The sequence below is a fragment of the Zonotrichia leucophrys genome, chromosome 1 (genome assembly GCF_028769735.1).
Source record: "Zonotrichia leucophrys gambelii isolate GWCS_2022_RI chromosome 1, RI_Zleu_2.0, whole genome shotgun sequence".
NCBI lineage: Eukaryota > Metazoa > Chordata > Aves > Passeriformes > Passerellidae > Zonotrichia > Zonotrichia leucophrys.
The window spans coordinates 70162758-70186911 of NC_088169.1; the positions used below are offsets into that span (position 1 = coordinate 70162758).

General features: G+C 40.9%; 1 protein-coding gene across 3 annotated transcripts in view; it reads left to right on the forward strand.

Moving 5' to 3' along the window:
- Positions 1-21389, forward strand: part of LNX2 (ligand of numb-protein X 2) — a 59690-nt gene extending 38301 nt beyond the window's left edge. For all 3 annotated transcript variants that reach the window (XM_064716843.1, XM_064716833.1, XM_064716850.1), the window contains 8 exons: positions 2648-2886; positions 4211-4410; positions 7939-8310; positions 9817-9963; positions 12162-12339; positions 14063-14294; positions 16033-16191; positions 19012-21389. In XM_064716843.1, coding sequence (XP_064572913.1) covers positions 2648-2886; positions 4211-4410; positions 7939-8310; positions 9817-9963; positions 12162-12339; positions 14063-14294; positions 16033-16191; positions 19012-19147 — 1663 coding nt within the window. In that variant the 3' untranslated portion in view covers positions 19148-21389. The remainder of the gene's footprint in view (positions 1-2647; positions 2887-4210; positions 4411-7938; positions 8311-9816; positions 9964-12161; positions 12340-14062; positions 14295-16032; positions 16192-19011) is intronic.
- The last annotated feature ends 2765 nt before the right edge of the window (positions 21390-24154 follow it).

The following is a 24154-nucleotide window of genomic DNA, read 5'->3' on the forward strand; positions in this document are numbered from 1 at the left end:
ATGGTTCTGTGACAGTGTTGGTTTTCAGCTGTTCATTTACCTCTTTGCTGAGAAATCACTTCTATAGCACAGCAGTTCAGGGACAGCAAGGACACACAGCTTGGGGTGGTTTTGTCCTAAATTCTGGAGAATCACTGTGGGAGAGCATGTCTGTCAGAGCTCCCAGCAGACAAAAGGTTTTCTCTGCAAGAGCATTTACCCCTTGCTGTGTTGCTGCAGAAGTGAGTGATGTTGGAGATTGTTCCTTTTTTTTTCCCTGTTGCCAGCATTAAGATTTGAGGGACCATGAGGCTAACCCATCAAGTTAAAGTATATTAGAAATACTGAGGGAAGTGATAGCGTCTTTCCTTTTCTTGATCTCTTGGGGCCATTGTTTTGAGGTTTGCATTGTGAAATGATCAATGATAGAAATTTCCTGCTGATTTTCACATGTAATTGTGTGTCTCTGGCCACCAGACAGATCTATTGGCTGATCTGTCCCACTATACCAGTGGTTTTCTGTAGTAAATACTGTCTGGGCAAAGCCAAGAAATAGGGTTATGTTCCATCTTTAAAATAAGAGAAACGTTTTCACAAAGCAAAACCTTTCAAAAAATTTTCATCTTTGGTGCTTACACTTTCTTAACTTTGAAGAAGAAAATGACCAGCAGTTGCTTTGGGAAAAGCCCCAAGGAATTATTTCTGAAATGCATCATGTCATAATATGACCTGTCTCTAATGTATGTTTTTGTGCGTATTTCAGGGCATATTTGGGTTACCTTTTTCTACTCTTCTAAACATGGAGAACGCAAAGGGAGACATGAGACAAGGGGAGAACACATGGAGAGCTCCTCTGGGGAGGCCTTATAGCCTTTAGATACCTTTCAGTATCTGAAAGGGATATAAGAGCTGGAGAGGGATTTTTTGTAAGGGCATGTAGTGATAGGCTAAGGGAAATAGCTTTAAACAGAAAAAGGATAGATTTAGGTTAAATAATAGGATGAAATTCTGTCCCATAAAGGTGGTGAGGCACTGGAAGAAGTTTCCTGGAAAAGCTGTGGATGCCCCATCACTAAAGGTGTTTAAGGCCAGGCAGGATGGGGCCCTGAGCAATCTGGTCTAGTAGAAGGTGTTCCCTGCCCATGGCATGGGGTTTAAATTAGATGATCTCTAAGATCCCTTCCAACCACAGCCACTCTATCATTCTATGTATATAATTTTTTTAAAAAAGATATTTTCATATATATATAGATATATATATCTAATGTTATGTATGTATAAACATGGCTGGGGGTCACAAAAGCTTCATCAATGTTCTTTGGATCTGAAAACTTAAAAATCCATGCTGAAGCAGTCTAACAGTATAATTACCAAATTACTTTTACAGAATGTCAGAACAGAATTGTGATTCTCAAAACATTCTGCTTTAATAAATTAGGATGTCATTAGGCTTCTGTTGTCTTTTATTCTGTTAACACATTTCTTCTCTTGCAAGAATAAATAATTTCTTCTTTTGTTATAGCAATCTGCAAAGTTCCCAAATGCTGAATCCTTCCAAGAAGGATTTTTTTTTCTGACACTGCTACAGTATGAGCATTTTTGGGTGGTCAGTGGCTTCAGAAGCAGGAACTTTAAGGACATCAAATTCTATAAGATGTGATTTATCAGACACTGGCAAAACTGTCACTGAGGCAGATGTAAGATTGGTGTCCATGTCTAATTATGTGCTCATAAATGCAAGATGATTTGATAAATGAAGGCTTTCCATAAATTAGCAACATTGCGACCCTTTTTTTGCAATGAACTATTGTAGGCTTTTAAACATAAGCAAAAGAAAATACTGCATTAAGAGTAATGGAAACTTTAAAAACTGAGTTAGTAGTGAAAAGCATCAAATACTGTTGCATAAGGGAAACAAAAATTGCACCTCCTATGTCAAAAGTCAGAAAGAAAAAACAGGAGGCAGGATGGAGATGAGAACACCTTCTATTGGCCCAAGAGACAAGTGATGAACAGAGCTGTTACTTTTGCTAAAATTCTCATACAGACTCCTAGAGAAGCAGAATTTTATTTCGGTATTATAACACTTAGATTGCAATTTAGGGAAAATTTTCATCTCTTTCCTCCTTTGAATAAGCCCAGGAAAATATGATGCTTATTTCTTTTGGCTTACTAAGGGGAAAGAAGATGGTTTCAGTAGGTCTCCAGTTATGTCTTGGAACAGGGCTTCTTATGTAGATTTTTTTGGACCATCTTTCCAGCAAGTTATTTTCCAGAAACTAAAATGTACAGAATCCACCTTCTAGTGGAAGTTGTCCCTGTCCATGGCAGAGGGCTTGGAACTAGATGATCTTTAAGGCCCTTTCCAACACAAACCATTGTGTGATAACAAATTAAGTCCCCATTCAGAAGGTGTTACAGCACATTGAGTTCATGGCCGAAAAACTACCTAGCAGAAGTTTTGTGAAGAAAGCAGTATTGGGGTTTTGTCCACTAAAACATATTTTGGCCTTAAAATTCAGTGTGTTTAATATTGTTTTTAATGCTGTGTTTAAAGCATTAAACTTTGCTTTGAAGAAGACTGATTTAACCCAAGAAAATACTTGGGCATTTTGTGCTACAAACAGGGCTGCAGGCTTGAAGCATAATATCAGTGTTGTCTTTACAGGTGTCCTGGGGCTTCTCATCGGAGACTTGCTCTGGAGAGAAGGAAAACGAGCAAGGTGCAAGCAGAAGCGGAGGGTGAGAGTGGTGTGGGGGGGCAGGAGCAGCCCAGCAGTTTGTCTCCAGACGCTGATCAGGGAATAGTGCCAGCCGAGCCCAGCTTTACCTCGCCCGCCCTGCCCGCCTGGACAGATGAGCCCGGCATCGACAATCCGCCTTTCGAGGAGAACACAGCAGCAGACAGTATGTCATCACTTATCCTCCCAAGTCGCTTTTATCAGATGTGGAAACATTTGTGGTGTCAGAGCTTGAATGTGCATCTTCATCTTTGGCTCTTTTCTTTTGCAGTTTCTGGAGAAATATTAGTGTATTTTGATTATGTGCAAGTTTACAACTGGGATAAAGTCACAGGAAGGAAAGAAATATCTCTGAGTGTGTGCCAGCTACTGTGGTGCTGTATCATCATTTATTGTGTCAGGGTGCAGTAGTTCATGTTAATCTGCTAGTGGGACTGGCCTCACAAGTGAGATGGAAGGAGTGTAGTTTCTGTAAAATTACAAAAGTTGTTTTCTAAGATGAGATTTGTTTTTCCCCCCAACTGGATCAGCAGCCTTCTCACACACAGAGTGCTGTTGTACTTTAGCAAAAAGGCAGCTGAGTTACTCCTGCATTTGTCTGCACTGAATGAGCTGTAACACCTTTAGCATCTGGGATTTTATAGAGGAAGTGCTCAGCCTTACCACAGAGAAAGGTGGTCCTGTCCCCTTTCTTCTCCTCTGTATTTGCCATCTTTTAGCATTCTCCTTTTTCCTCTTTAGTTGTCTCCATGTTTGCTTCAGAAATGGGCTCCTTCAGTTGACCCAGTAACTCAATAGCAGCTCCTCATGCAATTGCAATACAAAGAGGTTATGGGCTAACCCTTAAAATATATTTTTATTGTCGCCCCCATTTTTTAAGATTTTCTAAGCCTTCTGATGTTGACATTCTTGTAACAAACTTTCTCACACACTTTCTGTAAATAACTCACTGTTTTGCATTCTTTTATGGAGGAGGAGAAATTTGATGGACTCTTGGTTTGTCCAGTGTCATTGGAGAGGTGGCACTGTCACCCTCCAATCCACTGTCAGTTTTTGAAAACTATAAATGCAGGAGTCAGAAAATAAACTTCCCTTTTTTCTTCACCTGGAGAGTAGCGGTGTGCACTTGTGTTCTTTCGTGTCCTAGAGTGATGCATTTTTATCATCATCACCAAAAGCAAAGCCCCAAGTGCCCCAATGAAGGAAATGAAGTTGATTATAAAGGATGGGATCCAGAGGGTTGAGAATATCCTATTCCAATCCAAATGACCCCATTTCAGGAAGCATGGATGCTACTAAGTCACTAGCTGCTTTCTAACAAGCTAGGTGTTTCAACAAGTAGTGGAACTGATCCATTTGCACTGGTTTAGTTTTTTTGTTAAACTGCTGCTTTGTGGCCAGTCTACATTATATTTTGATGATTTATTTTATTGGAAGTGAATGAAATAGAAAAGATATTAATTGTCTTTCTTTTTAAAAATAATTGGCAGCAAATCAACAGCCACCTACCTTGCCTGAAGGAGAGATCACTACTATTGAAATTCATCGGTCCAATCCTTATATTGAATTAGGAATTAGCATAGTGGGTGGCAATGAAACACCTTTGATCAACATTGTCATTCAAGAGGTTTATCGAGATGGGATCATTGCCAGAGATGGAAGACTTCTTGCTGGAGACCAAATACTTCAAGTATGGAACCTCATTACCTATTCTGTCTGCTTGCTTTCTGTTCACTCCTTGCAGAATTGTTGTTAAAATGAGATGGAAGATTTTCCTTGTCAGACTATGTTATGTCAATGTTAGCTTTGCAATTATCAGTTGGAAAGCAAATTAATATTCAGAGCAGAGCGTGTTGTTCTAGCACTTTTGGCTGTCATGCTTTATGTTGTTTGTCGGACCAGTCCCTGGAATTATCTTTCCTCTCTGGCATCTGTTGTCAACATTTAAAATACAAGTCTATTTTTCTGTTTTTAAATGTTGTGGGACTTGGTCCTTATTTCAGCTTTACTCATGCATTCCAAAGGAGCCCAAGGTTATTTCTGGCTAGCAAGTTGGCATAACTTGTCCTGTGTAAGAAGCAGTTTGTGGATTGTAAGGCTGCCTTCGTCTAAACTGTTATTTTAACGTTGTCTTCCTAAAGCTGAGGCAGTTGACCAGCATCTTTCACTATGTATAAAAGACTGAGTATTAGACTTTAATGGAAGGATTTAAAGCAAGATGCTCTAAGCATTTAAAGAAAAAAATGAACAAAATGTAAGTTGGTTTTGATTGTGTATTTTTGTTTTGGTTTAAAGTAATTAACCACCGACAATAGAAAAAAATCAAGTTCTATTAATTTTGAAGTTTTAGTTTTTATATTAGGGGAAGGGGTTGTTCATACAACACTTAAGTAACTGAGTGCTACATAAACAGAACAGTCACCCAGCTTCTATTTTTAATCCTTCCACCTGAAACAAATATATTATCATCAATTCAAAGTTACTTCAATAGAAATGTTTGCTTTTGATCTGGCAGCCTAAGATCAGCCCAAATGTAATTGTAAGCCTTCTTCATTTCACTGTTTTGAAATCAAGCTGATAGAAGTAGCTTAAATACAGTAGTTACCCTTGGAATAAAATTAGTTTGCACTTCAGAAAATAAAGTCCCTTTTGAGAAATGTGCCTTTTTCAGCTCTTGGAGTGTAAGCATAGTGGCTAGCCAAGAAAACAACCCAAGAGCTTTCCAAGATGTTTCCTTTTCAACAAGTAATTGCAGACACTGATTGAATGCTGCCTCATTTATTTTTATACTGAGGGCTCTACTTGTTTGGCAGAATAGGGAGCTTGAGTTCCAATGAAGCTTTGGAAATTCCTGCTGTTTGGGCAGGTGTCAGTTACAGTTTCCAAAGCCATAAATGGCAGTGAATTGACTGTAAATAGGAATTTACTAGCTGCAGTGAGTCTTCTCCTATCAACAGCCTGGCAGTGGGACTGTCAGATGCAAAGTGGGTGTCCATGAGAGTCCTCCTCTCATGCCAAGGGAGAGATACAGAGGGTAAAACCTAAATTTTGAGGGGAGATAGAATATCTTTATTTGAATTTGCCTGTGCAGGTGCTGAGCTGCTGTATTAAAATGATCAGGTCCAATCTCTGCCATCTGTAATTAGGTGCACTTAGGCGCAGCTCAGCATGTACACTTTGGTGGGATATTTCTGGAAATGTTTTCCAGGGCTTTTATGAGCTGTAAAGGTCTAAAAGAAAGAGCCAGAAAGGGCTGTGAGATGAAACTCAGCATTTTCTTGCCTAGTCAAACAAGAAGTATTACCCTTTTAAGAGCTGTGGGAACAGCATTTAGTAACAGCTACATAAAAGCTTGTGTTGTCTGCAAGGTGCAGATAGGTGCCTAACAATTTCAAAGTGCTCTACAAATTGTCTTTTTTGTGCTGGACTGTGACTGTAATTCATGTGAAGCATGTCCTAATGAGAATCTCTTTCCCCAAGAAATGCCAAGGCTGTTTTGTTCTGAAATTTTAAACTGCCTTATAGAAAGAAGAATTACATTTTATTGCATATATTCTTCTGTGCCCTTTGAGTGCTCACATATTTTATGTATTTACTTTAGCTAGCTACAGTTAAAAATAAAAATAGATTTAATTTAAGGGCTCTGATGGATGGGCCCTAGTGGTTTTTGCAGGAGGCAGCTCTAAGTGTTATTTCTTCTAGTTAGGCTTCTTTTCCCTCTGCCAAGGTTACAGGCTGTCTCAGGGCAGTAGCAGAGCAGGACACCACTGTGGTTCTGTCTGAGCTCGTGGTGCTGCCAGCAGCAGTGGCTTTGTGCTGAGTTTTGGGCTGGAGGTGTCTCAGGGAGGGTGCAGTCCTCCTTCACCCTCAGAAACTACCACAGCCAAGGGCTCAGCACAGGCTTCTGGGAGCCCCTCAGCTCAGGTGTGTGATGTAAATGTGCCAGCTGCTGTACGTAGATTGCTTTGTAAATTTTTATCATTTTAATATTAATATTAGATGGTGAGAAGCTGCATGTTTGGTTTTACTTACTTAGGTTGCAATGGGGACTATTAAAAGGCTTAGGTAAGGCACATCAATCAGTATAGACCGTTTGGTGATGCTTTTGTCTGGGGCAGGGGTTCCTCCACCAAGGCTAAGGATGAAATTCTAATGTTAACTTTGATTCCTTTCTTACAAAAGAAGACAAACACAGCTTTCATGCTGAATTTTTGTCATACTCCTCTTATCTACCAAATCCCATTGTATTGTCAGTTCTTATTTTTACAGTGCAAGAAATGACTGAAGATTACAGATCTCTGTATGAGTGGGCTGTATAACAAAAACAGTTCTTTGTTTTAGGTAGAGAGAGTTTAATCTGTTTTTCATTTACAACTGAATTTTGGGTGATACAGGTTATAAGTCTGAAGCTCTGGCCTACTTGAAATCTGTGGAAAATCTAAGTTCATGCTAAGACTTGAGAATTAGTCCAACTACATTTTTCTTTTTTGCTGTGTTAATGAACCAAATTCATTATTCTTGACTTCAGTTTTTTAAAAATGTTTTTTCACATTATGGAAGTAATGCATATTGTAAGACACAAGCTTCCTGCAGAGATTTGGATCCATTCTTTTTATAGCTATTATTTTGCAGTTTAAAGTGATGCTGGGCTTGAAATTGAAAGCACATGCCATGTTCTTGTCTGGGAAAACAAACAATGTAAAGAAGACAAGTGTAGGAGACAAGGGGAGCAAAAACCTTGGCCTGTGATGGCAGAGGGCATTCACTACTGGGGACATGTTGTCACCTTTTTGGGAGAAGGCCTAAAATACTGCTAGGGGAAGCTTAGATTGGGTATTAGGAAAAATCTCTTCACAAAAGGGTTGTTAAGCACTGGAGCAGGCTGCCCAGGGAAGTGGTGGAGTCACCATCCCTGGAGATGTTTAAAAGGCATGTGGATGTAGAACTTGGAGACGTGGTTTAGTGGTGGAGTTGGCAGTGCTGGGTTAACACTTGGGCATGATGATGTTGAGGATCTTTTCCAACCTAAAAAGAAGTTTGTCGATTGAGCATCCAGTGCGAGTTTGCAGGGAAGAATGGAAGATAAGAGAGGAAGCCTAGTAAAGTCAGACATGTAGGTTGCTCCAAGGCTGGTTTTGCAGTGAGCGAATTGACTTTGGAAAGGACTTAACTAAACATTCGAAAACATCCTTGTGCCGTCTTTTGCTGTCGTTGGCAGGTGAACAGCTTTGACATAAGCAACGTGTCCCACAACCACGCGCGGGCCGTGCTGTCGCAGCCGTGCTCGGTGCTGCAGCTGACGGTGCTGCGGGAGCGCCGGTTCGGCAGCCGCGCTCACGGCCACGCCGACGCGCCGGGCCCCGCGCGCGAGGACAGCTTCCAGGTGACCCTGCACAAGCGCGACTCCAGCGAGCAGCTCGGCATCAAGCTGGTGCGCAGGACGGACGAGCCGGGGGTGTTCATCCTCGACCTCCTGGAGGGGGGCTTGGCCGCCCAGGACGGCCGGCTCTGCAGCAATGACCGCGTGCTGGCCATTAACGGGCACGACCTGAAGCACGGCACGCCCGAGCTCGCTGCTCAGGTCATACAGGTAACTCGCTTTCCCTGCCTGAGCCCCTAGCTTGGCTTTATTTCTAGAGTCTGTTCCCAGGCAGAACAGCTTGTGAGAGGCCTAAAAGCCTGTGTCAGTGTAATTTACAGTGATTTATGTTTTGAAAATAAGAATGAAGAACAGCACCTGCTTTGGCACCCACCAGATGAACTTCACCTCCTCAGAAGTGAAAAATGCATTAGTCTTCCTTGGAATGCAGCCTGAAGGTTAGAAGACAGCTTGTGTAGCAAGGAGAATAGCCTATTGTAGTGTACTGCTTAGCAGGGGAGAAGAAAAAAAAGAGGATTATTATTATTCTATTTATGTATGTATTGTATTTTAATCTCTCAGTAAGCTCTATAGAAGTGGGCTTTGTTTTTTATTGATTTTCCTGTGCATGGAATTGAGTTAAAACAAGAAAGTAATTTGTCAGATGTTAGAGTCAACAGGTAGCAGCTGGGAAGTCAAATAGAGGTTTTCCATGAGTTCTGCATGGTACAAATAATTTTCTGAGTGTTCAGAAAAGGGCTGTTTCCAATGTCTGGTTATGTCCTGGACACAAATACTACCCAAAGCTTGTTGCAGTGTGACATATGACCCATCTGTGTCGCCACAGGAAAACCTTCACTCCATGCCTTTCTCCCAGTCTGTAGGGAAACAGATGCAGCACTTTGCTATTTCCTGCTGATGCGAGGTTGGTGAAAATACCTTTGTTTTTAGGAAAGTTGGAGTATACCAGTAGTATGTTCCTGCAGTCTAGTGCAGTCACCTTTGCTTAAAGCATCACAGAGACAACTCTGATACAAAGGAGTAGTAAATACTTGTTTCAGGAATAATTTCAAGTGTTTTCCTTGTAGTGAAATTAAAATAACAATGATCTTGAAATTGTTTTTTCAGTTCCCCAACTTTTGTATACAGTGATTGGAATTTAGCACTAGGTAACTTTTACCTTTTGAGGTGTGGCTTTGCTGCAATAAAAAGAGCTGATGTTTTATTAACATCTAATAAATGGGTCTCCCAGTATTCCTCAAAATCCAGAATACTATGGTTATGCTCATGGATAACATCTTTTCTTGCAGTTGTCTTGGGGAAGTACCAGAGGTGTTCAGAGCTTTTGATCAAAAGCTGCAGATCTTGGAGCTATCACATCGGCATTTCATCCATTTATTGCTATGTGTTACTGGAGTTCACAGAGGCTGCAAATGGAATGGGGTGAATTTTAATGTTTGGGGCTTTGTAACACAGAGTGAGAAATGGTCCTTTTGACAAAGGATTTTTAGCTGATGTAAAGACAACATCAGAGGTCAAGGAGAAATGTTAATTTCCCCTCCATTTTAGGGGGAATTGCAATATGAAGCAAGTAAAGTAGTGTGCAGTCTAAAAAGGAACTGGAAAGCAAGGTCTGCTGTTGTCTTGTTTCACATTCTGTCATATGTTTTCCTCCCTTTCTAATAATCAGTATCCTCTCAAACTTGATGACATTTGATGACCTGATGTATTCAACAGGCAAGCGGGGAGAGAGTGAACTTGATCATCTCTAGACCCCTGAAGTCACAGACAGTCAGTATTATCCGAGACACCGGGACTCACAACAGCAGCTCACACCAACACCAGTCCCAGCAGCTGTTTCACAGCAGGCCTAACTCACATAAGGTTGGTGCTTCTCCTTCTGAGAGGAAAAAATACTGGTTTACTCATGTGCTGGTGTGTGGCAAGGCAAAGCTAGAAAAAAGGGTTATATTATTTTTTTATCGAATTAATAAAAAAATGATGATAACTTCCAAGTTCTCAAGTCCTGCATCATGTGTGGTGTGGGAACAAAAGATGCACAACAGGTTTTCAGTATGTTTTTGGATTTGCTGACTACAGGGAAAGAATCAAGTTCCGTGAGTTCATACAGCTGTAGTTGTTAGACCTTGTCTAAGCCAGTGGCTGGTACTCCTGAATGGGAAGGGCTGTCATTCAATACTGTTGTACTTTTTGTTGCTCTGTGCTGGCTGCAGCCAGGAAAGATGTGAGGTGCCCACCATCTAGCTTATAAAGAGCATGTTGGAGGGATGTGTCATCTCCTTCATGAGTCACCAATCCTGGCTGCAAGGCTGCTGAGTCTCAAGCAGGGAAAGAAAGGCAAAATGAAGAGACTTTCATGAAGCTAGTAATATTTAGAAGACATGCTAAAATAGAGCCTGTGCTCGAGATGTCCTTGTAATTAGAAAAATGCAACTTCTTACTCATAAGAAGTTGATTTTGTGAAATAATGGTGATACTGACCATGTCAACAAATCCACCTTTCCACCTGTCCACTGTATTTGCTTTACTATGTAGCATCATATACTTCTGTTGGGATAACTAATATGCATTGATAGGATTTTCTTTTAAAAGTGGGGATCATTTCAGAAGAGAACAAATGAGGCTCCAGGAAGGTTGTTTTCCTCCTGAGGGATAAAGGTGAGGCTCCTGAATACCATGGCTACAGCACTGGGCCATACCCACCCACAAAGTGATTAGTTTGTTGATGTCAGAGCTTGAGGCAAGTTTGCATGCGCCAGCATGAGCTGTGCTCTTACCATAGTGGATCCAAAGTTGGATGAGTGGATTTCCCTCACAGATCAATGCCATTTGTGGGCTCTTTTAAAACTGGAAGTCCCATGTAACAGGAAGTGAATGTTTCTGGTATTTTGTATCATTTATCTTTCTCTCATTAACCTGCAGTTGGCTTTGAAGCCTTGTGGCTTTAAATACGTTTGTATGATTGTGTGGCAGCAGCCAGTCCTGAAGCCAGAGAAATGAACTGTCTTTATAAGCTGTGATGTGTTTACATATAGCTGCTTCCATGATTAATATGTATGTGAAGAGCAGAGCCAGTCAGGAGCACATGGCACTGGAGGTCAAAGACGACAATGTTGTCATTTTCCAAGAGAAGGCAGGAGAGTATATACATATATGCATTTTGAAGAATATCCCAGGTTATTTCTTTCATTATTTTGGATTCCTTGCAAGTATTCTGTCAATTTAAGATGCTACTACAGGTGTATGTGCAGTAGTTTGAATCTTTTACTTAATAACCTGAGGGAAAGGCTTTGGCAAATAAAATTTACTTTGATTTAGATTTAGATCTTTTTTTATTGATCAGAACTGAATACAGGCTGAACTTAATCATTCAGTTGTTGGAAAATTTAATATAGGATCTCTTCTTGTTTCAAGCTTGAGTCTTCATTATAATCATTAGGGAGGCTGCCCAAGGTACCCATTACAAGCCATTAGTATCAATTGGCCTTAGTTTGTGCTCTTGGGGGTTCTACATACCAGCTGCAAAAGAGAACATGATGCATAAGGGCTTTAAAGAGTCTCTTACTGTCATCATGAAAACACGTTTTCATTCCTTAAGAGCTTCTTTGTAGTTCTGGGGCATATTCTACTGACAAATGAAGTAATGCTGATGTTCACCAAGACTTTAAAAGATGTTTATCTGATTTGTCTCCAGACTTCTGACCATATGATTTTGTAGTGCAGCCCTAAAATTTAGCCTCTTCCAGTGTAGGATATAAAGAAAAACTAGAGTGGGATTTCAAGGTAGGCCTTTATAAGCTTTCTATCTGTGTTTAAGTATCTACATCCAGGGGGTTTTTGTTGGTGAATTGGGGTCTTTTTTGGAGGAATCAGGGATTTGACCCAGAAGAAATCCAGCCAAAGCTGGTTTCTGGTACTTTGTCATTTTAAACTGTTCCATTAACGTGCCAAAGTGTGGCTTTGGTGTGTTGTTATTTAGTTGATTTGTTCTGGTTTTCAGTTTTGGTTTGCTTGGTTTTTCTTCCTTAGTTTTAACAATGTTATTTATCCTTATTGAACAGGATCTCTCCCAGTGTGTTACATGCCAAGAAAAGCACATTACTGTGAAAAAAGAGCCACATGAATCTCTGGGAATGACAGTGGCAGGAGGCAGAGGCAGCAAAAGTGGCGAACTGCCCATCTTTGTGACAAGTGTGCAGCCTCACGGGTGCTTGGCGAGAGACGGCAGGATTAAACGAGGTGGGGTTTGCCTTCCCTGGTGGCAGGGCTGCCTCTGGTTGCTTTTTCATCACTGTGTTCTCTGGAATCAGGTGGTGTCAAAAAATCTTGTCACGGATGTAGGAAAATGCTTATGGATGCTTTTCTTCGTGATTTAATAATGGAAATACAATATTTCATGTTGCACTTTCACCTTTTTTGGGAAGGGGATGTTTACAGCATGATAGCAGGGGAAGTGGATAAGATCAGGAAATGTATGGTTAAATTCTTTAAACCTGATGGTATTCCCCTGAGCTGAGGGTCTGCTGTGATGCAGACACATCCTGTTTTCATGTGTGATTTAGTGGGTTGTACCACATCTCTGTCCAAGGAATCTCTGCTCCCTGGTATAATACCTGAACAGCAGAGAAGCTCTGCTGACAGGCTACAGCTCACCCACATAAAATTTGCCCCAAAAGAAGCTTCACCAGTGTTAATCCTGTTCCCAAAAGCTTTCTTATCCTCTGGGACATCATGAGTTTGCTGGTCTTTGGGGGTGCTGCAACACCTGTCCTTTTTCCCTGGCTTTGTAAAAGAGAATAAGGAGGCAGAGGTTAGGCTCAGCATAGATGAAGGCAGTCCTACATAATGGATAGCAAAGCATTTGATGATTAAAATGTATTATGTCATATGTGAATCAGAGACTCTCTTTGGGATCTCTGTGATTCACAGTTCACAGAATTACAGAATGTTTCAGGAAAGAAATTTAGGGAAAAAACTTCACAGATTGTACATTTAAAAGAACAGTGTGGGAGCATCTTTCTATGTTTCTGAGAAAGGGAGATTTACACCCACACACCAGCAGGTATGCTTTCTTTTTCTGTACTACTATGAAAAACACACTTGATAGAACAATCACTATTGTTCTTCCATTGTGTAATGTTAAAGTGGCCGCAGAAGCTACTGGGAGGAAAAGCCTTTCAAAAACCTGAGTCTCATACCAAATGTGACCCAGGTGTTTGCACTTTTGCTCTGTTTTTTGTGGCTTTCATTGGTGAGACGTTGTGTGAAAAAGGAGTCTGCCACTGGATAGTTAATAACGTTCTTGTTTACATCCTGGGGCTTTTTAAAAAACATAAAACTGAAATTGTGGAAATCTTTTTCTGGCTTTGATATTTTCCAGATTAGCTTTGTAGAGATGCTACTTTTCTTTCTCTGAATTAACTGAGTTTTGTAGCAAACTTTCCAGTAGTTTTCGAATTCAATTTTCTTCTCCCAAGGGACAAGTTATTAAAACCAGATGAATTAAAGCACTCTGTGGAACCTCACCTGTCTACAATAATTGGTTACTTTGAGATGCCTGCATTGTTCCTGCCATCATTCTTCCTTCACTTTTAAAGTTAGGGTGAACCCAAGATCCTCATCTGGAAACAGTTGTGTCATGGCATCTGCAGTAGCAGTTGCAGCCAAGCTGATGAGGTACTTAAGTATTAAGTATACTTAAGTACTTCAGATTTTCAGGGAATTATACATAGGAGTCACAGTATTTGGTGTGTATGTGGAAATAAATTACACTCAATAATTGATACAAGCTCAATACATTAAAGTTTCTAACTGACAATATAAAGGCTTCAGAGCTCCTAGTCTGTTAGTTCAGACTGTCTCAGGTGCAAAGACTGTAGTATGGAATGAGACCCTGGCCTGGGGGGTCTGTGGGTGGGCAGGGCTGTCAGACTGATGTGCTCTCCCTCGCGGCTTTGTACAGGTGATGTGCTGCTGAACATCAACGGGATTGATCTCACCAACCTGAGTCACAGCGAGGCCGTGGCCATGCTGAAGGCTAGTGCTGCCTCCTCAGTGGTTGCCCTGAAAGCCCTGGAAGTCCAGATTGTGGAGGAACAGCCCCAGGCTGATGAGGAACAATTGAGTACCATCAGTGAAAATGAATACGATGCCAGCTGGTCACCATCCTGGGTCATGTGGCTGGGACTGCCAAGGTACAGAATTAATTGATTAAGTACTTATTTAGGTGCTTTGAGCTAAGTCCTGCAAGAGACATAAAGAAACAGAGACCTGCATAGTTGCAGCACATCTGCCCTTATTTCTACCTGGCCATCTCAGCTGTATTCAGTTGGCAGTGTGCTTAGAAAGTGGGCTGTGAACAGGAGCAATGTTTCCTTAGCAAACTCAAAGATGAATAGACTGGTTTTATCCCTTCACAAACCATAGTAACTACCCATGTGGAGTCTTCTGTTCAGACAGAATTAATATTTTTTAATTGTTTTTTTATACTGTGACTTTCTGTAGAATATCTAAAATCAGAGAAATTACTAATAAAACCACCAAGTATATATCCATCTGTCACTTTGCTAATCCACTACCTAAGTTCATGAGGCCAAATACTTCAGAATATTGCATCAGATTTTGGCCATTCTGACAGACTCTTGACATGTCCTGTGCCAAGACTGTAGCTGTGTAACTACAGGCTCACATTGGGGTTTTTTTTGATTTTTTTTTTCAAGAATCCACTACCATCTCTGCCAAACACAAAAACTCTTAGAGATTTGCAGCAAGCTCCCTCCCCTTAACTGCTCTGCGATCTGCTGGACATCACTTCATTTGTACTCCTCACTCTCTCGAGGCTGCAGCTGTAATCTCATTCTGGCATCACTTGTTATCAAGAAGAGTTCCTTCTGCAGCTAGTAGAGTTGTTAACTTCAGTCGGGGCATGCAGGTTAATTCCTTTCCCTCTGATGGATTTACCAGATTTGTACTTCAAGTGTAAAATCACAACACAAACCCGACTGGGAGCAGAATGCAGCTGAAGATAACAGAGCCATGCATTGGCCCTCCAGAGGTTTCACTTTTTCTGAGTTTAACTGTCAATTAATTTATCTTCTAATTAAGTATTAATGAGTAATCTCAGTAAATGGCTCTCAGTTTTGGTAAATATAAATCCTTTTCATGCTTTAGCAGCAGTTTATTTCCTACCTAGTGGTTTATTTCTTTCATGCTACAGATGCCATGTGTGTTCCTAACATTATGCTATGCATTGTGCTTTAAAGCAGTGCCAAACAACCATAAAGAACTTGGTATCTTCTTACTGAAAAGTTAATTTCTATGTCTCTTTATTTTTTAAGTTACAATCATTGCCAACTTTACTGGCGAGAATTAATTTTCACTAGGGCTGATAACATATAGTTAGTGAAGTGTGATCTGAATTATTTACATTCTGTGTAATAAAATGGTTAGTCATTTATATTTTCATTACTGGTGATGAATCAGTACAGAGGTAATGAAGATTGTGCATGGGTTTTTAATTTTTACTTTAAGTAGTAAAAGCTTAAATTGGCTAGGGGTGGAAGACAAATGCTTTGCATTTTTGACTTGCAGACTGAACACATCAGGTATTGATTTTCCACCCACATTGTTGCCACCTGTGGAATCCATAAAATGCAGTTCTGTTACTGTCAGTTTGAAGAGTTAACTGTGTTTAAGTAATTATTGTAGCACTGCATTACTTCTTTTAAAGCACTTTTCTGTCTCAAGATTGTGGGATTTTTTGGTAATGGGTTTGAATATTGCAAAATTACTTTGGCAACAGAGGTCTAATCACCATCCCTCCCCTTCTCTGCCACACTCAGCTCAGTGGTAATGGTGAGATAGCAGATGCTGTGCCTGCTGTGGAACCATACATGGCTTTTTCTCTTGTTGTCCTGTGCTTCCATTCGGCAGCTGCCTGCACAGTTGCCATGACGTGGTGCTGCGGCGGAGCAACCTGGGCAGCTGGGGCTTCAGCATCGTCGGGGGCTACGAGGAGAACCACACTAACCAGCCCTTCTTCATTAAAACCATTGTTCTGGGAACTCCTGCCTACTTCGACGGGAGATTAAAGTAAGCCAAAGTAGCAATGGGAGAAATAATAAAAATAGTAATAAAAGCAACAATAATGAACCACTTTTAAATAGTTACGTGCAACTAATTGCTTGAGGAGATGCATCTTGGGCTGCTGGACCATGCAGCTCTGTAGTGCATTTCCCTCCCTGATGAGTGGGATGCAGGGAGGTAACAGGGTGTCTCTGTTAGGGAAGGGGCATCTCAGAGGAGATGGCATGTCCTGTGATCTTCCTAAGTTGTGCTGCTGATGTCATCTGCTGTCTCCCTGTTGAACTCCACATTAGGCCAAGAGAATGTGCACTGTAAATGTGCAGAACCAGCTGGTTTTTTTCTTCCTATAAAACAGCTAAAGTTAGAGCTTCACTTCTGCAAAGTGGGCAAATCTGCTTTATGCTTTCACATAGCCTTCTGAAGCCACTGGAAACTGATACTGAAGATGGGTGCTGCTGCTCTAATAGAAGGGCAAGAAAGTACATGATAAAGACTTCTGAAAAGATTGTTAAGGACCCAAGTCCCCATGGCATTACCTAGTCATTAGTTGGCAGGAAAGTCGCTGATAAATGGAGTTCAGCAGAAGCCCCTGAGATGGTGGAGCTGGAGCCCTTGCCCCACAAGGAGAAGGCTTCAGGGGCAGCCAGCGGCCCTTTCCAATACTTACCTGCACATTGTCAAGGAGACAGGGCCCAGTGGTGCAGGGTGAGAGGATGAGTGACAACAGGCACAACTTGAACTAAAGAGCTTGAGGCTGGTTATGAGAAGAAACTATTTCCCCATGAGGATGGTCAGACAATGGCATAAGTTGCATGGTCTCTGCCCTTGGAGGTTTCTGGGACTACTGGGTAAAGCCCTGGGAATCCTGGTCAGGAGCTTACAGCTGATTTTGCTTGCAGTAGAAGGTTGGGCTGTAGAGCTCCTGAGGTCCCTTCTGACCTTAAAGATTGTATGATTTTGCTTACACATTACATTTGGAAGCAGCTCCCAGGTTTAGTATCCAGATATCCATCTTAGCCTCATGCAGGATTAGTTCAGAACTAGGACGTAAAATTCCCATTAAGGGTTGTTCTCTTATTCATAAACTTGATTTTTTGTGAAGGTGGTAGTCAAGAATATACAACTTGAAGTTTCATGGCATGATTTTTACATGCAGATTTTCTCACAAAATGTCTTAAGAAAAGAATGTACTTATGCCTAGAGCCTTGACAGTAATTGATTTTTCAGTTCAGTGACTAAATAAATAAATGAAAAAATAACTTGGCTGAACATAAAATTACATTTTTTTTTAAACTGTGGAACAGTTTGGATTAAATTAAAGATCTCAGTTCAACTCAAATAATTTCAGATTAGGGACTTAGTAAGTAGAAGTCTTTACACAAATGGAAGTTCAAGCATCATTCCTAAGAAGAGTGGAAGAATCATTATGGTCACATTTACCCCCTTGTAACCTATGGAAAATATGCTCTTGTGTGATAATGTGACGTAGTGCTCTCTTTTCAAATGTCTGTTCTACTGAAAATACGAACTTAAAAATGGGCCATCTACCAGGGAGAGCCCCTTCAAACCTGCACCTGGAGTTATTGTGGGACAGGTCTCTTCTAAAGCTGTTCCGTTTTGTTTAAATTATCTAAATGTTAGGCTGGAGAGGAAGGGAATAAATAACTTCACAGTTCAATAGTTTAGACAGTTTTCTGCTTACATGATCTGTCTGGTGTGATTTTATAGAAGGTAAAATGGCTTCCTTGGAAAGGCTGTGGGAGTGAGAGATATCATGCAGTGAACTGTAGCACTTCGGGTTTGGGTGATGGGGTTCCTTGGTTCAGGAGAGAAGGACTTTTGAGTGCGCATTTGACTGGTGTTGGTAACTCTGCTCCGTCTTCCTCTGCTCTGCCCTAGGGAAAGCTCAGGAGAGCTTCTTTTTGCCACCCATATTGGTGACTTCAATACTTGAGAGGATCAGTTTCAGGAAAAGTCCTGTTTGATCTCCAAGTCACATTTGACTACTTTGGGGAATGTCACACACTCAAGTTGCAAAGCAGAGGTGTCTAGAGAAGGAACGTGCTCGAAACAGAAATAAACTAGGTGGATTTTTGAAGTTTCTCTTGAGGTTTTAAAAACCAGAACTTAACTCTTTGAGGTCATTTTTCTCTGGGCCAGCAAATGGCACCCTCACAAATTCTGTTACCCAATCCAAAATGCAGAGATGCTGCAATTGAACCATCTGCTGAGGGACATTTCAAGCCAAATGGTTATATTTGACAAAATCATAAGCCACTGAAAACAAGGTTCGCAGTTGGAATGTGGTTGGTTGGTAACCATAATATCTTTACTTACACCTCCTACAGTAAAGGCATGTTTGGTATAAATGTGTTATAATCCACACAAACAAACAGAAGTGCTTCTGTCATGCACATGGTATCTCATTTCTCTTGACTCCATTAGGTCTTCCCAAATGTCTCTTCTCATGTTTCTATACAGGTCAGTTCTTAATGCAGAAGCATATTGGTATTAGAATGGAAATAGAGTGATTTGGGAATTTCCCAGATGAGTTTCAGATTAATCCCAGAACAGTTGGAAGTTGGAAGGGACCTTTAAAAAGTTATCTTGTCCAACACTCCTGGAATGGGCAGGGGCATCATTCAGTAGTAGGACAGACTTCAAATTGAACTGCTTTGGGAACCTTAGTGACACTTCCAGCCTGATGCAAAGGAGCAAAGTACCTACCTCCTACCACCCCAGCAGTGCAGTGCTGTTTGTTGGTGTGTGTTGATAACTGCAGAGCAGGTCTCATAATGTGTTCTTCTTTCTTCTTGTGTTTTTTAGGTGTGGTGATATGATTGTTGCTGTAAACGGACTATCCACGGTTGGAATGAGTCATTCTGCACTCGTTCCCATGCTGAAGGAGCAGAGGAACAAAGTGACTTTAACAGTGATTTGCTGGCCTGGAAGCCTCATATAGAGTTGTGAATCAATTTGGTTCAAGCAGCATCTTTTTCTAGATAGCTGGCACAAAAATCTCCTCTATCTTTTTTTCCCCTATTGATACAGCTGGTTAAAGCAGGGCCAAAACTGCTGTATGTTCCTTTTTTACAGGCCTCTCAGACTTACTCTACCTGTTCTGCCATCCTGAAATAGCTATTCCTGTTTGCTATGTCTATTGCTGGCACAAATGCAGATATATTTGAGCTCACAGAGAAACCCCCACTCCATCGTGGCTGTCACTGAGCTTTTCCCATCAGGCTTGTAGGGTCTGCAGGAGGACTTAGCTGTTCTTTGGGTTTCTCTGCAAATCCTCAAGTTGTGTTGTGATATATAAATGTAACACTCATGTGCCCTCTCTTCCTGGCAAAGAGAACATGTGTCAGTACCAGAATGACACATCTGTCTGCTGCTGTGAACCAAAACTTGTTTCCAAAGGTTACATCTCTTCATTTTGTAAACCTTTCTGGTTTGATCCCCCATATTTTGGACTGATTCAAGTATTCCATCTTACTCATCACAAATTACTTGGTCCCCCAAATTTTTCTTACTAGGCATCAATGTTCATAGAAAAGTAGGAAAAAAGCCTGATATTACTAGAATTTTTATAAAGTGCAATAATTGGACTTTTTGTTAGGAAACTTTAATATATTACAGAGTTTGTACCCTACACAAGAAATACGGAAGTGATTCCCGTTGCAATGCTGGCAAGGATTCGTGTGCCCAAGGTCTCCTTTGAGTGAATGGCTTGCAGTGTTAGACTTTACTTTACAAATGAATGTTTTGCTATGTCAGAGAATTTTGATGAACATTTTTATGAGGATCATTTTTACTGTTTCTATTGTAGTTGTCAGCTCTCTTTATTCAAGTGTGGAAACAATACTTTGACTAGTACTTTCTAAATGAGAGAATTATTTCCAGGGAAAAAAGCAAGCTATTAAGAAACCATATGTTATGGTTTACAGGTGAGCAGGCTAGAAGGAAAGCTCTTTGATTTCAAGTCCAACTGCAAAGTAAGCTGCAAAGTTCACTCTTACTGTCACCTCTTGACAAATGTGCAAATGCCTTGATATCAAATGCTGAAAAGAGCTCTTTTGCATTTCAGAATATTTTTTTTCCCTTTAGAGAGCACCTGCTATTAAGTTGTCAGTAATACTGTTTGTCTTGGATTGTATTTAATATTTTTACAAACCAACCTGTAACTTCTAGACTTTGCCTTTCCATGATATTTGCAGGCTAAGCACCCACTTGTTTTAGAAAAGAGGGGTGGAGCACAGAAAGAAATGTGCTGACCTGGAGCTAACCCTGTGTGTTGTCAGTGTTCTCAATATTTGAAAAGAGCTTCATTTATAAACCAGGTTCCCAACCTGAACTGATTTTATGAATGACCTCTGTATTGTATTATTAATTACCAGAGAATGTATTTGAGAGTCACAGCATATTTCAATTGTGAAGCATGAACTTTATTTTCAAACTCAGCTGGTGTAATATCGGGGCATATTATCGCATGTCATCAATTCCAGTAGCTTTGTTTTCAAAAGAAATAAAGTTACTCTTTTGCAAAAACAAAAAAAAAGAAAAAAAAAAGTTAAGAATCTCATATGGTTTAATTCCTCTATGTAATGTATACTATTGGTTTAATTTCATAATATTAAAATAGAAAAGAATGTCCTCTCCAGTATATTACTGTAGTGAGAATCCTTGTTTCTGAAGCAAACACCAAATTTATTTGATACTCTAACTGATTAAAAACCAGCTTTCTCCCATCCCCAGATGGTGTTTAACTGTATGCTTTGCCCTTATGCAGACTTTTTTGTGAAGTACATCTTAGTGTGTAGGCTTTAGAGAAGTTTTTGACATATGTACTAGATTTAGTGGTTTTTATTTTAAAAATTACACTTTTCATTCAAAATCCTGAAAAAAATATTTTTAGATTTTTTTTTCCTTTTATATGTTAAATGTAGCAAAAGCATGGGTTAGCTTAAATTGTGCAGTTTTGTTTCTGTGTGCTGTAGCTTTTGGTCAGAATATCTAAGCGATAAAACTTCAGAATAAATTCACTTCCTGAATCCTCTTTCCCCTTTCTCTTGTAGCAGCATAGTTGGGTTTGGTTTTCTGTGCCTTCTGTTTTAAATTATTTCAATATTTTTTTTTCCAAATATTGCTATCTAATTGTATGGTATTAATGAAGGATGAATGAAAATAAAAGTTCATTCTACACATTGTAATAACTCAGAAGTGTTGTCTCACTCTTTGCAAAAGATACGGGGAGCTCAGTGCAGACTTGGTTTAAAGATAATTTTTTCTCTCCTGTGATTTATCATAAATTACAGTTGGTGAATGTACCATAAGGGTCTGAGGGTATGCTCACGCTGCCAGGGTGACATACCAGCTGTTTAACCATTAATCCCAGCACTGAGAAGTGTTTCTGGAGTGGAGGTAAGGTACTTTGCCACAAGTAGCGTATCCTCTTTCCCCCTGCAAGGCAGCTGGTACTGATCAGCTGGAGGTGTTTTCACAGCACAGACTTGATGCAAGGAGACAGTCTTGCTGGAAACATCAGTTCTACAGCTGAAACTTGAGCCTCCTGGTAATCAGTTCCCATCTCCATCTCCTGCAGGCAAGGATGCTCTATCCTTAGATGTCTGCAATGCTAGACTGAGTCTAAAAACAATTTCTCAGTGATTTGCCGTAAAGATGCCCAGACTCTGTATTACTGCTCCCTGCAGTAGTTATGAAGAGTTGAGTTCCTTTAAAAGAGAGCCATGCCTGTGCACAGAAAGGCAGAAGAAACCTGCCACATCTGCCAGTAGATTATGAGGTCTGGTGTTTCTTGTAAGGTAGGAGCCAGACCATCAGAGTTTTGGTTTCACAGACAGATAATTGAGTTCATTGCTGCAGGGGGAGGTGCACAGAGCTTGTGTAAGGTGGTGGGCTTGGTCATCTGTGTGCTGGCACTTCATGGAAGGAACACCTTTTCCAAACAACCCTGGGGGATCCCCAGCTAAGAATGTAAAAGAGCTTATTCTGTATCACAGCATGCCAATAAAGTGAAATTTAGAAAGCTTGTTTGCCACGCTAAACTTTCTCCTCACAGTCATGAACAACTGAGGGGAAAATCAATGCCACAGAAGAAAGCAAAATATATAGTAAGAATATATTTTAAAATTCTGTAATAGATCTGGGGTGGATATGATGAAAATCTGAGCTTGGTTCTCAGAATGTGACCCAGACAACATCAGAAGCAAGGCAAATTCCTTTTTTAAAAAAGAAATTTACTTTTTACTTCTGAGGCAATTTTAATGGCTCATAAACATGCAGTAACAAACTAAGGTAGGAGATCCTGATGACTTAAAAGGTAGGTGCAGGCAGGACAAGGGAAAAGGTGGTGTCATGCCAAGGAAGGTCAGTGAACATCCTCATCCCAGCTGTCTCAGGCAGCTTCTAGGTGAGCTTAGGTACCTAAAAAGTGGTTCTTTGTAGACACGTAGAGAAAGGAGAGACCTTGCCACACCTGAAATAAATCTGTCTTGCTAGTGAAGAACAATTCTTAAATTACCTGTTGCTCAGAGGATGAGAAGGTTTTAGACTTTATACTTCTGGGACAATTCAAATAACATTATATGAATAAGAAATCTTACTCTTAACTAAATGTTGATGTTGCCCTTCTGTTTGTTGCCATACCTGACATGGCTGAGTCTCCTGAATAGCAGCAGAGTATGGATGCAACACCCATGTCAGTGATGCATTGCAGCTGACACAGTGGTGATGAAATCCCTTCTGTAGAGTCACACAGGAAACTCAGAAATCAAATCAGCTCAAGAGTCTGGTTACAGACAGCCCGCTCAGTGTCAGCTGTGGCGTCCTCTGGGCCTGGAGCTGATTAGGAGAAGGAATATGGTTGGGCTGGGGGGTTGTTTGTGTTGTTGAGCTATGCTGGTAAAGGCTGGCTGGGGGAGTCTGTGGGTTGTAAGCACAGCCAAACAAACAGCATGCTCCTCACTGGGGAAAGCCAAGTTTGTGTGCACAAGGAGGGATGAGGGCCAAGCGCTCCCATCACAAGCTGGGGAGGAATTGGGCATGAAATAGAAGGGCAGAGCCTACTCTGTGACTCTAAAGGGCAAATACCACATCTAGGAGGGGCTGCCCCTCTTTGTTCTCCTTCACAAGTAGTAGCCTTGACTTCCAGACCTTCCCTACCCTGGCTTAGCCACAGCAATCAGGTGTGGAGACCCTGTAGAGACCGTGGCTGATGTTCAGAGAGAAGAGGGAATAGCTTGGAGGCCACTTTGCATTCCCACAGCAGCCTGCTGTGGTGGAGAATGCCAGCTTCACCTCCTTGGGAGCTGGTGGTCCTGGTGGTGACCTGAGGGTTTTGGGGGGCCTTGGAGGGCGGTGCTCTGCAGAACAACCACCCCCACTTCTAAGGTGCAGGTGCAGGGGTTGATACAAACACATCGGGAGCACTCTCTAACTTAGCTATCCTTGCTAACTCTGTGGATCCACAGCACACAGAATAACCTCTGCTGAGCAGGGGGCTTGTCTGCCAAATCTCTTTTTACCCCAAAGCATGGTGATGCAAAACCACCAGGCAGAAACACCAAAAATGCCTTTTTTCTGCCCATCAGCAGGCAGCTATTGAGCCTTAGGGCAAGCCTGGGCTTCTGGTTCCACAGCCCTTTCTCAGTGAACACCTCCACTAAAGCCAAACAAGCCAGGTTTGCAGTTTGGACACAGCTTTGTAGAGCATGGAATTAAGTACACAATTAAGGAATCAATTTGGTATTTTGTATGATCTGGAACAAACCAAAGTGCTGGTTGCTTTGCTCCCAGGTTTTGCTATAAAGTGATTGTGGAAAGCTACAGAAGAGAAGCCTTTTAATCAGATTAGAATAGATAACGAGTATAACCCCTTGGTTATACAATTGAGCTTTCTAATCATATTAAACTTTAATTCCGGCATCAGTGCCATATTGGAACAACAATA